General features: G+C 40.1%; 1 protein-coding gene across 1 annotated transcript in view; it reads right to left on the reverse strand.

The window, feature by feature from the left end:
- LOC143768724 (embryonic protein UVS.2-like) overlaps positions 1-13,977 on the reverse strand; it is an 85,587-nt gene extending 71,610 nt beyond the window's left edge. The window contains exons 1-2 of the mRNA XM_077257381.1: positions 13,857-13,977; positions 8,518-8,635 (exon numbers count right to left, since the gene is read on the reverse strand). Coding sequence (XP_077113496.1) covers positions 8,518-8,603 — 86 coding nt within the window. The 5' untranslated portion in view covers positions 8,604-8,635; positions 13,857-13,977. The remainder of the gene's footprint in view (positions 1-8,517; positions 8,636-13,856) is intronic.
- Positions 13,978-15,255: the final 1,278 nt, after the last annotated feature.

Raw genomic sequence — 15,255 nt, forward strand, 5'->3', positions numbered from 1 at the left:
TTATGACAGGACTAGATACCAACCAGTGGGTGTCTGAGGCGAGAGATGTTTTTTCAGATAGGACCTTTACACAAAAAAAGTATGTTCCCTCCTTCAATGTGGCTTTTAAAGAATTGACTAAGACCTATAAAGAACAAATATCTTCCTGGTGGGAGGTACAGAGGCTTGATAATTATATCAAGTCCGGCATAGTCCCGAGACATCTTAGGATTACACTCTCACCAGGTTACCGGTATAAAAGCCCCAGTTTACTAGCACATTGGGAAAAAGAGGCCACCGAGGGGTCTATAAGATTGATGAGACTTCTGCTGGAGGAAGAGAAACAAAATCTATCTTTTCTGAGTGAAGCCTTAAAGGAAGAGATAGAAATAACCAAAAAATTCTCGGCAGAACCAGAGTTTCCAAAAAAAGAAATACAATTGCAAAACTCCTTGGAAAGATTTCAGTACCATCTGAAGGAGAAAAAACATAAATCCCACATAAGGGATCTCCAAGAATTCAAGGAGAATAAAGCATACTTTTTTACAATGAATAGATTTCCACGTAAGACCGAGACAGATATCTCTTCCTCAGAAGCGGAGGTCTCTGACAGAGACACCAGACCCTACAGTCAAAGAGGGAGGGGCAGAGGGAGGGGTGGTGGCCGGTGAAGGGGAGGAAATAAGAGCTCACCTCCCAGAAACAGTTTTTTAGAACTGAGTTACCCCCTCAGGAACCGCACCAACTCCAACAATCCAACCTGAACACGCAGGTTATCAATCTGTCATCTCGAACTTTGAAAAAGGAAGAGATACAACTTCTTAGTAAAGGCCTATCCTTTGTGCCCACATCCGATATGGATACATTTGAGACAAATAAGGATTTAAATCTATTTATAAGGCAATTAAAATGGAAAGAAAAAATTGTTAAAGAGGACAAGAAACGATGTGAGGAGTTGGGTATACCTGATGATATTCTTCGGGATGTCCAATTTCTATATCAACTAGGTGACACTGACACCAATGATGTAGGCAGGGGCCCTTTTCACAAAACTGAAAAATAAGAGCTTAAAAATGCCCCCCCCCCCAATGGGTGATCTCAGTTCCCTGGATATCTTTTTAACTCTGGTCACGAAGGATATAGTCAAACTATCAAAAACCAAACACAGGAACCATTACAATCTGTCCAAGATTGAAACGTCTTGCCTCCTCGATCTAGAGAATGATCCTAATATCACTTTAAAGTCCTCTGATAAAGGAGGCAATGTGGTTGTCATGAATACAGTTGAATATCGGTCCCTTTGCCTATCTATTAGAGAGAGGTGATGAATATGAGGTCTTGAAAACGAATCCCAGTGCACAATATCTGATGGACCTTAGAACAATGGTAGCGCAGGGTGTGCTGGATGGGGTCGTGGGTAAGGATGAGTGAGACTTTTTCATACCTAAACATCCTGTACTACCCACTTTTTACTGTCTGCCCAAAATCCACAAGGGCACAAAACCTCTAAAAGACAGACCCATTGTGTCCAGCAACAATAGCTTGACCAAAAAATTGGGGATCTATGTGGACAAGGTTCTTAAACCCTTTGTGGTATCTTTGAATTTGTTTGTGCGGGATACCACTGACCTCTTGGGGAAATTGGATGGAGTCTTTCTAGACTCAGACATGATAATAGGGAGTATAGATGTGGAGGCACTATATTCCTCTATTCCACACAACAAGGGATTGTCGACTGTGAACTATTACCTTAATACCAGAGGTGTGCAGTACTCTAAACACAATGATTTCATAATGAAAAGCCTTGAATTCAGCCTCACTAAAAGCATCTTTCTCTTTGACAGCAAGATTTACCACCAGCTCAGGGGCACTGCGATGGGCAGCCCTTGTGCGCCTTCGTATGCAAATCTGCTCCTGGGCTGGAGGGAGGAAACAACAGTCTTTGGGGAATCCCCAATAGATACGGATGACAGAATAATTCTATGGCTGAGATACATAGATGATATTCTGGTCATCTGGAAGGGGAGCATCACGGACTTTGGAACATTTGTGGAGGGTTTATATCAAAATTCCATTGGGCTCCGCTTCATTTTTGAAGCTAATCCCTCAAAATTGGCCTTTTTGGACATATGTATTGAAAAGGATGAAAATGGTGCAATTTCCACCAGAACCCATAGAAAGAGCATTGCCACAAATTCACTATTGAGATAGGAGAGTAATCATCCGATCCCTCTTAAGAAAGGCATTCCAAAAGGCCAATACTTGAGGATGCGGAGAAACTGCTTGAGTGAAAATTAATTTCAGGAACAGGCCAAGGACCTCCAAATGAGATTCCTAGAAAGAGGGTATCCGAAAGGTATTTTGAATAAGGCCTACAGGGAATCATTGACAAGAGAAAGAAAGGAATTACTGACCCCTAAACATAAAATGGAAGATGACATCACTATTCACTTTATAACAAGATATTCCAATAGCGCAAACAATGTGAGGAACATTCTCCAAAAATATTGGCCTATACTGATGGATGGAGACATCAAAGACCAGCTTCCCCCTTTACCCCAAATCACATACAGAAGAGGCAGATCTCTGTGTGATTTGTTGGTTCACAGCCTCTATCAACCAATACAAAAAAACATTTTTGGGCAAACCAGATTAAGGGTTGTTTTAAATGTGGAAAATGTAAGGCCTGCATCTATTCTGCCAAGTAGGTCCTTCATGAGTCATGTTACGGGGACCACATATACAATCCGACAGTTTATCAACTGTAGCACAAAAGGGGTAGTGTACATAGCTACGTGTGACTGAGGGTTGGAATAGGTGGGAAAAACAAAAATGGAGTTTTGCAGAAGAATCTGCGAACATATCCGAGATATTGCTAACAAAAGAGATACACCAGTCGCAAACCACATGAATTTACATCATCAGGGTGATTCTGGGAAGATAAAATTTCTGGGTATAGATAGGATTAACCCACCAGCAAGAGGAGGCGATTGGGACAAGTTAATTCTGCAGAAAGAAAGCAGATGGATCTTTGATTTGAAAACCACACGACCTGATGGATTTAATGAACAACTGACCTATGGTTGTTTTCTATGAAGATGTTACCTTGCACTTTTTGCCATCTACATGATATATGCACCCACAAAACTTTCCTATCCAGGTTAGGGATCTATAGGGACAGCTATATAGGGATAGCCGCCGATGAGTGGGGGCGCCATTTGCGCAGGTCTGTAGGGTGCCAACCTCCGCGGTAGGTAGGTTCTTAAGGAGTGCAGGAAACCAATAGAGGACAATGTCGTTTTTTCATATGGGCACTGGTATTCCTCATTGACTATAAGGGAACCAATGTGTAATTTCATATGCCCCCCCGAACCCCTAACAGTTTTTCCTCAAACTTAATATTTTCAACACTTATTGAACAAATTTTCTTCTTCCTGTTTTGCAACCCAACATACCCATCTCAGCACCCCAGTTCTACCATCATAGTTAGGGGTATATTTATATTTTCAAAGAAAGTCTGTTTCATGTCATAAGGGATAAGCGGGACAATCTAACTGTGAGATAGCAGTAGTAGCCTCGTTCAATGGATTCGTGTGTTATACTTTTTATTATACCCAGAATTTTGGGTTCTTTTACAGACTGGCATAAGTTGTTGAGCCTCTGGCAATATCTCCATAGCGGTTTAACAAATGTCCAGAACTTGACACACAGGTTTAATAATAGATTCATGGGCCCCCGATAGTAGAGGGTATAGGGTCCTCACCACATTTTGCCTCCTTGGGCTCCTGGGGCATCATGACATTTATCGGCGCATTGTGAATCACAGGGCACGTCACTTAGGCGACGTCCGGACTATTACGTCCCGCGCCTGCGCATCAGAAACATAGCGGCTTGGCATTGTGAGAGACGCCGCATGTTTTTTGTGCACGCGCAGTACGTGCGCTCCAATACAGGAACTAAGCGTTCCTCATACCGGAAGTTATTCACACAACATGTGTGATGAGCGTCTGGCGCACTTTCGGCCCTAAGCGATTTAAAGGACACGGGCGGGGAAAAGGTAAGGCAGCCACCGCTGGTTCAGTTTAAACTCCCCTCATGAGTCCATAAGTGGATGAAACGTGTCGGGAGATGCCATTTCATAACAGTGCCCCATAACTTAGTCCCACCCGGAGCAGAGTTGACATAGTCTCCGCAAGAAATGGGTGAGATCTAACCATTTTGCTTGATATATTCTTCTCAAAAATGTGGCACTACTCCCAGGGTGATTGGAGTGTTACAATGGGTGCCCTGTCATTTAAATATCAGTTGTGTGGTCATATGCTGCAACAGTGATCATGCTGGGGATATCCAGTTTGAGTTTTGGGCCGATCTTCCTATAAATAATTGGAAAGGAGGAACAGAGTCTTCCATCCTTTAATAAGGTGATTTGGCTGATTTGTTGGATTGGATTTATCCCTGGTTCTTTTGGGCCTCTGCTATTTTATGCTGCAGTATTTATATGCTGGTACACAGTTTATCTCAAATCGACCTAAGCAACTGAGGTCAGCTATACTATTGGTGATTGAAGATGCCTGACAGTACTCAAACCATAAGGTGAAGGGCAAGCATAAGTGTCTGGTGCCCGACAAAACACTGTTATATATAGGGCAAAATGTACACCATTCAGCATCCCTAATGGTGATTTGATATACTGGTTTTGGCTTGATATAGGTGAAGCAAGGTGTGGGTTGTTGTTTTTTCCTACTCGGAAGGACCTATTATTTACCTTTATTTGAAGCTGTGTTGTATGATACATCATAAAGACACAGATTAATACAAGCCATCAAAAATCAAAGTCCCCACAAAGGACCATTTCTTGTACTAGTTTTTTACATCCTTTCCCTTGTGTGTCTCGTAATTGTAATTATTTTTGTCCTTCACATTGTTGATATGAGTTTAGCACTTTTTGTGTGTTTTTTTTCATTTTTGGAGATAATATAAGTTAAGTTTTAGGTTCATTGCTATTTATTAATCTAATTTTTGTGAACTATATCCTGCTTTACACACATAAATTGGAAAGTGAATTAATTTGTTAGGTAAGCGACATAACGAGAAAAAATATCAAAACGCCAGAATTAAGTTTTCTTGCAGCCGCAACATTGCAATAAAATTCAGTAACAGGCAAATTAAATATCGTATTTACCCCTAAATGGTTTCAATAAAAACTACAGCTCGGAGAACAAAAAATAAACCCTCGTCCAGCCCAGGATCCTGAAAAATTAAGACACCTAAAGTCTTGGAAAATGGCACCTTATTTTTTTTTACAAAGTTTGGATTTTTTTCACCACTTAAATAAAAAAAAACTATATATATGTTTGGTAGCTCCAAACTCATAATGGCCTCGAGAATCATAATGGCAGGTCAGTTTTAGTATTTGGGGAGCATGGTAAAAAACAAAATAAAAAAAAATTGTGGAATTGCACTTTTTTCCCCATTGTCCAGTACACTATATAGTAAAATTCATTGTGGTATTCAAAAGTACAACTCATCCTGCAAAAAAACAAGCCACCACACAGCCATATTGGAGGAAAACTAAAAAGTTATGACTCTGGGGAGCAAAAAATGAAAATGGAAAATTAAAATTTGTGAAGCGGTTAAGAGTCCCTGTCCAAATCACCATTCACAGTAACATCCACATCTACTGTATATGCATACACATATTCACTATTCTCAACAATTAGGGCATAGATAGTCATCAGGATTTATATTTACAAGTGGTCTCCTTCAGAACAGTACACTTGATGCTGGACTTGGCACCTTTTAGGCTTTAAGTTTGCACTCTACAATGGTTGTCCAACCCTTTCTATTAATTAGACAGACATTAGCAAGAAATTAAAAGGACCTTTCACCAAATGTTTCAGGTTGAGTTGGTCACATGATATAATAGTGCTGCAGAGATAAATACTGTTTTTTGTTTTGTATTTTTTACTTCGCCTTTCCATTGCAGAAATATTAGAAATCAAATTATTTGGTATCCAATGAGTTAACTTTTGTAAAGTCAAAGTAGGTGTTATTCAATGGTTTTCACTAGAAGCTTGTGTTTCGTTTCCCTTTATGATATATGATCTGATAACACCAACATGAACTTTAAAAAAAAAGTTAATCATTATGTACCATTACTTTGATAATATCTCTGCAATGGAGAGGTGAACTTAAAAAGGAAAAAAAAACCATATTATTCTACTCTGCAGACACTTTTTCATCTTGCGTCCAGTTTTATAAGAAAAACTTGGTGAAAGGTCCTCTTTATAAAGTATAGTCACCCCTGTGGCTAATGATTGGATGGATAAGTTGTATTCCAGAAATGGAAGGTCAGAGACCGGCAAAGACTCAGGATGCAGCAGGTCAGAAATTGCAGGAAAAAAGGTTGGTGAAGAGCCTTTTTTTTTTTACACTTGTTAGGGCCTGTCTTGGAAGATAAGGAGTGGATAAACCCTTTAACACATTTAAATAAATGGGTATAAGCAAGACTGGATTGACTACACAAGGTGCCAAATGATCTTCCACTGGGTGCAAGCCTTTATACAAGTGGACAACTGTGATGACACTGAGTTTATTCTTAATTATGTCAGATGCATTATTCAGCAGGTCAAGAGACATCAGCCATTGATCACATAAGCCTGAACATTGACTCAGGTTGAATTGATATTTGTTGATTAGTTGGATGGCTGCTGATTACCTATGGTATTAGTCCTTGCAGCTTATTGTTCTACTATCCTTAAGGGTACTGTCACACTCTGCAACTTTCCAACGATCACGACCAGCGATACGACCTGGCCGTGATCGTTGGAAAGTCGTTGTGTGGTCGCTGGAGAGCTGTCACACAGACAGCTCTCCAGCGACCAATGATGCCGAAGGCCCCGGGTAACCAGGGTAAACATCGGGTTGCTAAGCGCAGGGCCGCGCTTAGTAACCCGATGTTTACCCTGGTTACCAGTGTAAAATGTAAAATAACAAACAGTACATTCTCATCTTCGTGTCCCCCGGCGTCCGCTTCCCTGCACTGACTGAGTGCCGGCCGTAACAGCAGAGCGGTGACGTCACCGCTGTGCTCTGCTCTTACTTTACGGCCGGCAGTCAGTCAGAGCGGGAAGCAGACGGCAAGGGACCTGACGGACACCGGAATGTGAGTATGTAGTGTTTGTTTTTTTTTACTTTTACGATGGTAACCAGGGTAAACATCGGGTTACTAAGCGCGGCCCTGCGCTTAGAAACCAGATGTTTACCCTGGTTACAATCGAACGCATCGTTGGATCGGTGTCACACACACCGATCCAACGATGACAGCGGGAGATCCAGCGACGAAAGAAAGTTCCAAACGATCTGCTACGACGTACGATTCTCAGCAGGGTCCATGATCGCTGCTGCGTGTCAGACACAGCAATATCGTATGGATATCGCTGGAACGTCACGGATCGTACCGTCGTAGCGACAAAAGTGCCACTGTGAGACAGTACCCTAAGGGACATAGGCTCAGGTTATTTGAACAATCAATGTTTGTTAATTTGGTGAATGCTTGCTGGCACCTATTGTATCAGTTTATGCACCTTGTTGTTCTGTAAACATTGAAGGACAAAACATGCAGGCTAATAGAACACTTGAATTACGAGAAATGTACTCCTCCTTACTTTCCTCAAACCTGTGTATAATGGCCTGAAGGACAGTTATGTATATAAAAGGGATTTCTCTCTTTCTACAGAGAGACTTTAGAGAACATCAGCAAAGACACAATGGCTCTAACCAGAGGAATACAGATTTGATTTACTGACCATCACTGAACCCTCAAAGATATTTGGAAAACCCAGGTTTGGACAATCAGGTCACCTGGCCACATAACTAAATGGACTCTGTCAGATTCCTAAGCTTGCCTCTACTTCCTCTCTGCAGGTTCCCACCAAAAACGGGGTGCTACTAGTTGGGATAGTTGGCCCTGGAAGCCCCAAAGACGCACATATTCTATTTTCCAATGAGCCAGTGAAAGGATGAGACTCTGTCATTTGCATGATCTTGTGTACTTGCTGGGACTGTATAATATGTTGTTGACTGTTGGTGATCCAATGCATTATTACCATAGTGTGTTACCCTTACCCTGTTTTGCCTGAGTAGTTTTCTGCCAAAGGGGAAGGAGGGCAGGCATTCAGTGGGATCAGCCATGGTCCATGCAATCTTTCTAAAGGCAGCCAGGCCAGCGAATGAGAGCATCCACTGACCCTCATGCCTCCACAACAACCTTATTTGAAGGTCACTTTCTAGCCAATTATGTACTACTAGCATCCATTTTTTATGGATTGTTTCACAAATAACCTATTAATTATTTCTCCTGTATGTGTTAAAAACATTTTGCAATGTAAATAAAAGGGTTCATTCTGTATAGCTGGTGGATGAGCACTGAACACAATTGTCTTTGAGGAATCTGAGGTCTTAAAATAGGTAGCAATGATAAAGAATAGAGTCTGAGTATGCAAAAATACTGAAATAGTGTTAAATGTAAAATCTTACCCGCTTGAAGACAAAATGCTAACATAATCTGCTTCTGTTGTTCTTGGAATGAAGCGAACACAGGTCAGAGTTTCAAATTCCTGCATCGCTGTTTTAAACAACTGTATTTGTTGAGCGTCTGTATGGAAAAAATATCAAAAATAGTCTGTAACAGTAGAGCAACAAAATGTGAAGAACATAGAAACTATAACTACATGGTGGCTAATTGGAAGCGCAAAGGGACAACATACTTATAGATACGTCCAATCATTAGGACCCAAGCAAACTGACAGAATGGAAGACTTATGTCGCCTGTTCTAATCTGCTTTTTCCTTAACAAAGATAGACAAGAGCTATGCTCAAATAGTATTGAATGGTTCTGTAAGGGAGTATGTACAACTGGAACAACTATAGACTTTTCTTGGCCATGGTTTTGCAGCCAGCAAAAACCAGGGCAGCCGCGGGACACACAACATCTAATAATGATCACTTATCCAGAGAATAGTTAAACTTTTTTTTATGCTACTTTTTTTTAAACTAGAATAACTCTTTAAACTACCATAAATAATGTTTAGAGCCTACTGGGGAATTTTATTGTGAATGTCTATAGGTTTTGGGTAAGTGATCACGTAAGTATTTAACCCTAGAACGCATACCCATAGAAATCTACAAATTCATGCACCTGGGGCCTTTTAGGCCTGTTTACAATTATCATGGAATAAGTCACATAAAAATACTTTTCAAAGTTTATTGCAAAGTAAGGATGCATTCTCACTAGCGCAGGGGTCCACCAGGACGGGATTCCGTAATGGATCTGACCTCCTGGTGACCCCAGCTAAGGCTGGCGGACGCATACCTGGGGCCTCGCAGGCCTGCCAGGTTACTTGTTTTCTATTTTCTGTAAAATTACATTAGTTAGAATTTTGAAACTCTAGGTATTCCTCAGGTATATAGTTGTTAGTAATTTCCAGTTGTTCATATATTTTTATGTTATAGGGATTTCGGTATAACAACCTTTTTTTGGGACTACCCCATATTCACGCACCTGGGGCCTTTTAGGCCTGTGTGCAAATAACACGGAATAACTCAAATAAAAATACTTTTCAAAATTGATTTTACCATTGCAAGGTAAGGATGCATTCCAACTAGCACTGGGGTCCGCCAGGAGGGGATCCGTAATGGATCTGACCTCCTGGTGACCCCAGCTAAGGCTGGCGGAATCCCATCATTCCTGCAGCCTTAGCTGGAGTTACCAGGAGGTCAGATCCATTATGGATCCTCTTCTGGCGAACCCCAGCGCTACTGGGAACACAGCCTAAGATGTGTATATTTCAAAACATAATTATGTGCATAAAACAACAAAAAAGTAAGTAAATAGGCACGCCAAATATAGACATTCTATATGCAATTTTTTTATGAAAACTTTTTTTGGTTGTAGCAAACTTGGTGCAGGAATATTTATTTGTAACTTTACATATTCCCCCGACAATTCTTGCATATTATTTTTTCGGCTGAATGTTCCTTGCATACATTTTGTCCGCAAGTAGAACAGAAACGCTCCGATTTTCTTTCCTTCTTTGCTGGACAAATATAGCAGCGCTTTCTTTTTTTTCCTCTTTGCTCTGGATGTTCCAGAAAGCGTATTCCACATCGGATCATTGCGTCTGTAATTTGCCTTGATAAGCATATCATGCTGCTTCTCTCCATCATAGTAGGCATCAAAAGTTCACAACAAAGTTCTGTCAAAAATAGACGTCTCTTGTCTTTCCTGTTGGCATGGAATTCTGGATTAGTTTGACAATAAACAATGTAGCTATTGAGGGCTGACACATCAAGGATATTGGAAAAAAGGGCAACAGGCCAACGTTTAGTCTGCCTTTTGCATGAATACTCTCCAATCATTTCGTCCATCTTGTCGACACCTCCTTTTGTCTTATTATAATGCAGTATGATTTCAGGGTTTTTTTTCCTGTCATTGGTGTCAATACTTCCATCATGATGCATTGTACTCAGTAATATCACTGATTTTTCTTTCTTGGCTTTATAAGACACCATTGTTGCTTGATTGCAGAAACCGAATACACTCTCGTAGATTGTTCGCTGTGCATGGTGCTTCATGATTGGAGGAATTTCACGGCGGTTTGGCCTCATAGTACCAACAAGTAAGTTGCTTTTGAAGCAAAAAGTTGGCCATTTCAAAATTGGTAAAGTAATTATCCATTGTAATATTTTTTCCTGAATTGAAAATTGGTAGAGCAAGTGTTTTTACTATGTTGGAACATAGGTCTTTCTGGACTGGAGCATCAGCTTCTTTGCCATAGTAAATCAGACCATTCATCCCATAATAGCTTGCTGAATCGCACATCCAGAAAATTTTTATGCCATACTTAGCTGGCTTACTGGGCATATACTGAATGAATTTGCAACGTCCCCTAAAGGCAAGAAGTTGCTCGTCCACTGTCACATTATCGCTGGAATGGTAAAGCTTTGTACAGTTATTGATAAAAAGATTCCAGATATAGGTAATAGGGGCTAATTTATCGGTTGCCAACCTCACAGGGTGAATTCTCTTTTCATCAAAAGGAAGGCATCTCCGAATACCCTCAAATCTATTGATGGACATAGTAACTTTGTAGTGTGGATCTGCAAATGGGTTCTGAAATAACTCTTCCCAGCAATAGCAGAGTCATAAAAGTTCTTCCCCAGCAACAATACAGACAAAAAGACTGAGTATCACATGTAAACCTAGTACAGGCCTAAAAAGCCCCAGGTGCGTGAATATGGGGTAGTCCCAAAAAAAGGTTGTTATACCGAAATGTCTGTAACATAAAAATATATGAATAACTGGAAATTACTAACAACTATATACCTGAGGATTACCTAGATTTTCAAAATTCTAACTAAAGTACTTTTACAGAAAATAGAAAACAAGTAACCTGGCAGGCCTGCGAGGCCCCAGGTATGCGTTCTAGGGTTAATGCTACATTGTAAAATCTATGTAGCGCTATTGTCAGCGTCCCTGCATGGAGTACCCTTCCCCTACTTGTAGGGACACATGTTTACTCACCGCCCCAACACTCGGCTAGATCCCCAGCATGCTCCTGCTTCCTGTTACTTCCTGTTCTGTGTGTGCATGCCGCAGCTCCCGGTGGCACGTCTAGTGCTCATGCGGAAGTACTCCACTGCTCTTAACCCCTTTGTGCCATCGGACAGGATAGTACGTCTGATGTCAGTACCAACAACCGAAACAACAAACCTACCCCTTAAAAACATCAATCTTTATTAGTAATCTAGTATAATACAAATAGTCATCAAAAATCTAGATTAAAAACATCCCTATTAGGGGACCAAATTCCTGGGATTAGGGACACCGCTTATCTATATCTCATTTTTGTACCAAAAAATAACACAATAGAAAAACTCAACAAAATGTGAAAAATAACACTGAAAAACCAAAAAACATGAAAAAATATAAATATATATATATTTTTTTCACATTTTGTTGAGTTTTTCTATTGTGTTATTTTTTGGTACAAAAATGAGATATAGATAAGCGGTGTCCCTAATCCCAGGAATTTGGTCCCCTAATAGGGATGTTTTTTATCTAGATTTTTGATGACTATTTGTATTATACTAGATTATTAATAAAGATTGATGTTTTTAAGAGGTAGGTTTGTTGTTTCGGTTGTTGGTTTGCTGTAGACTCCCCTGCTTAAATTGTTTAGACAGTTGTACTGTTGATGTCAGTACCCCCACTTTGATGCTGGCTCCATTGGTGAGCCTGCATCAAAGCCAGGACATGTCAGCTGTTTTGAATCGCGATCCACCAGTGCCTTTTAACTAGTTAAATGCCGCTGTCAAACTCTGACAAAATTTTTTTTTAAAAAAAAAAATATGAAAAATAAAGAAAAAGATAAAAGTTCAAATCATCCACCTTTTGCCCCATTCAAAATAAAAAAATTCAAACCTACACATATTTGGTATCGCCGCATTCAGAATCGCCTGATTTATCAATTAAAAAAAAAGGATTAACCTGATCGCACAACGGTGTAGCAATAAAAAAAATTAAAAACTCCAGAATTACTTTTTTTTGGATGCTGCGACATTGCATTAAAATGCAATAACGGTTGATCACAAGAACAGGGCTGCACCATCATGGTATCATTAAAAACTTTAGCTCAGCATGCAAAAAATAAGCCCTCACCCAACTCCAGATCATGAAAAATGGAGACGCTACTGGTATTGGAAAATTGCACATTTTTTTTATTTTTAGCAAAGTTTGGAATTTTTTTCACTACTTAGATAAAAAAGAACCTAGACATGTTTGGTGTCTATGAACTCATAATGACCTGGAGAATTAAAATGACAAGTCAGTTTTAGCATTTAGTGAACCTAGCAAAAAAGTCAAACAAAAACAAGTGAGGGATTGCACTCTTTTTGCAATTTCGTCAAATTTGGAATTCTATTCCTGCTTTCTAGTACACGACATGGTAAAACCAATGGTGACGTTCAAAAGTACAACTCGTCCTGCAAAAAATTAGCCCTCACATAGCCACATTGACGGAAAAATAAACAAGTCATGGCTCTGGGAAGGAGGGGAGTGAAAAAACGAAAATGCAAAACCGAAAAAGCTCCAGGGTTAAGGGGTTAAAGGGGCAGCGAGCGGATTTTGCTAAATGCTCTCAACCTGTTGCTGAGAGGCATTTAGCATATGTGTACACCTGCAAGATGACTCCCGGCCAATAGCTGTTAGGCATCTTTTATAATAGACTCCCTTTCCTTTAGGGAGTCGCCAAGCAATGTGTAGAGTAATTAGTTAGTAAGGTGTGCTACTAATAAGTTGTGAGATCTCCTGGTCCCAATGCGGCCAGTGTCCTGAACCTGTATCGTTGGTCTAGGTGCGACTAGTCTTGTATCCTTAGTCCCCTGGACCTGGTGTGGCCAGTCCTGTATCTGAAGTCCTCTGGTCCAGGTGTGGCCAGTACTGTATCCAATGTCCCCTGGTCCCGATAGGGCCAGTCCTGTATCTGTAGTCCCCTGGTCCTGGAGCAGCCAGTGCATGGACCTTGTCCCCTGGTCCCACACTGACCAGTACCTGAATCTCGTCCCCCACTTCGTGTGCGATCAAACCCTGATCCCTTCTCTTAGACCAGTGTGTCTGAACCATGCCCAAATCTGTGTCAGCAGCTTTTCTGCAGAGGCGCCAGAACATACTAGTCTGAACGGTGATCTAGCCCTAATCAATGTTCGTGTACATTACCCCTGGAGAAATAAAAGTTTGTGCAATTATTTTGACTTGAGATAAAACTCAATTTACAAATGCAGTGCAGATTATGGCAGAAAAAAAGAAAAATACTTACTGTAGATAGATGAGAGAACATAAGGCACATTGACAGTTCCAAGAGAAGACTTAGGCCATAAGCACGAAGAGCAAGAAATAGCACTTCGGCCCTTTGGTAGGAGGATGTCACCTTCATGCAATAAAAGGTTGCTGCCTAAAAGTACCATAAATAGAATAGATTAAAACAATTTCACCCCAAGTCATAACATTCAAAACCAATATGACTTTCTTAATTATTGCACTTATTATTTGGTTTGTTCCATGTTATTCCATCAGAAAAAAAGCTGTCACCAGCCAGCCAACTTTCTGATTATTGGGAGTCATGTATTGTTACAGCGTTTTTTTTTTTTTTGAGAGCTATATTAATAGAGTATCAGTAGGTTCAAAATAAATCTTTAAAGCTTAACTTTTACTATTTACTTTCTAAAAACCATTAAAATCCTGTGTAAACAACATAAGGGGCAAAAAACGTGCTTGTGCCAGTGAAAACCATGTAGTGGATAACATATATATATACAAGCGTCAAAGGGGTTCACCACTATTTTCCAAATGTGATCTTTTATACCCCAAAACATGCTCTGATTTTGATTACGCCTGTTGCATATTTCCCATACTTCACATATATGATTATAATTTTGGGGATTATTTGCCTACTATAATCACTGTGGTATCTAGTCTACAATACCTGGGCTGGTGTAATCAAGGTGCTTATCTCTTTCTTTTCAAGTGGATATCATAATCTTAGTATTTTATAATTACCAATACATAATAACATATCCAAATATACTTTTATGTCTTTAGTATCTCATAGTGTCTAATACACCATAACATAACCAATTATTCTTTGGGGAATATTGTATGTTGTTTACTCCCTATTCACTTACTGCACCGTATATACTGTATATATATTATTAATGTAAATCCCAACATCTACAAAACAACAAGCTCAAATTAAAAGCAGAATGGAGAAATCACTTTACTCTCCAACATGTATTTCTCTCTCTTATGACCCCCTGAATACATCTATGCTGCTCATTAGAGCCAATTTTTATAGCATACGTTCAAACGGTTGTCATATCGGATTAAAATGCTTATCAGTTCAGATAATACTCCTCTGGGTCACCGGATACATCCACAGTTTTACCAGTTAGAGTTTACATAACACCATTCGCGGCCAAGGAACTGTCACGCCTCCTTATCATATTGCCAAGGTGTAATGTCTCCCATGTCTCCCGACGCGTTTCCTCTCATAGATTCATCAGGGGATTCTGACATAGTATAGCCTATAAATATGGCTTGAATATTTATCTATCTGCTCACCTTATATAGAACTGCTGCTCGTGTCCAACTTCCGGACGCCGCAAGCGTTTCCGGTACTCAGAGCGCATGCGCTAACTCCGTGAACCACTTACACTACC

The sequence above is a fragment of the Ranitomeya variabilis genome, chromosome 1 (genome assembly GCF_051348905.1).
Source record: "Ranitomeya variabilis isolate aRanVar5 chromosome 1, aRanVar5.hap1, whole genome shotgun sequence".
In the NCBI taxonomy this organism is placed as follows: Eukaryota; Metazoa; Chordata; class Amphibia; order Anura; family Dendrobatidae; genus Ranitomeya; species Ranitomeya variabilis.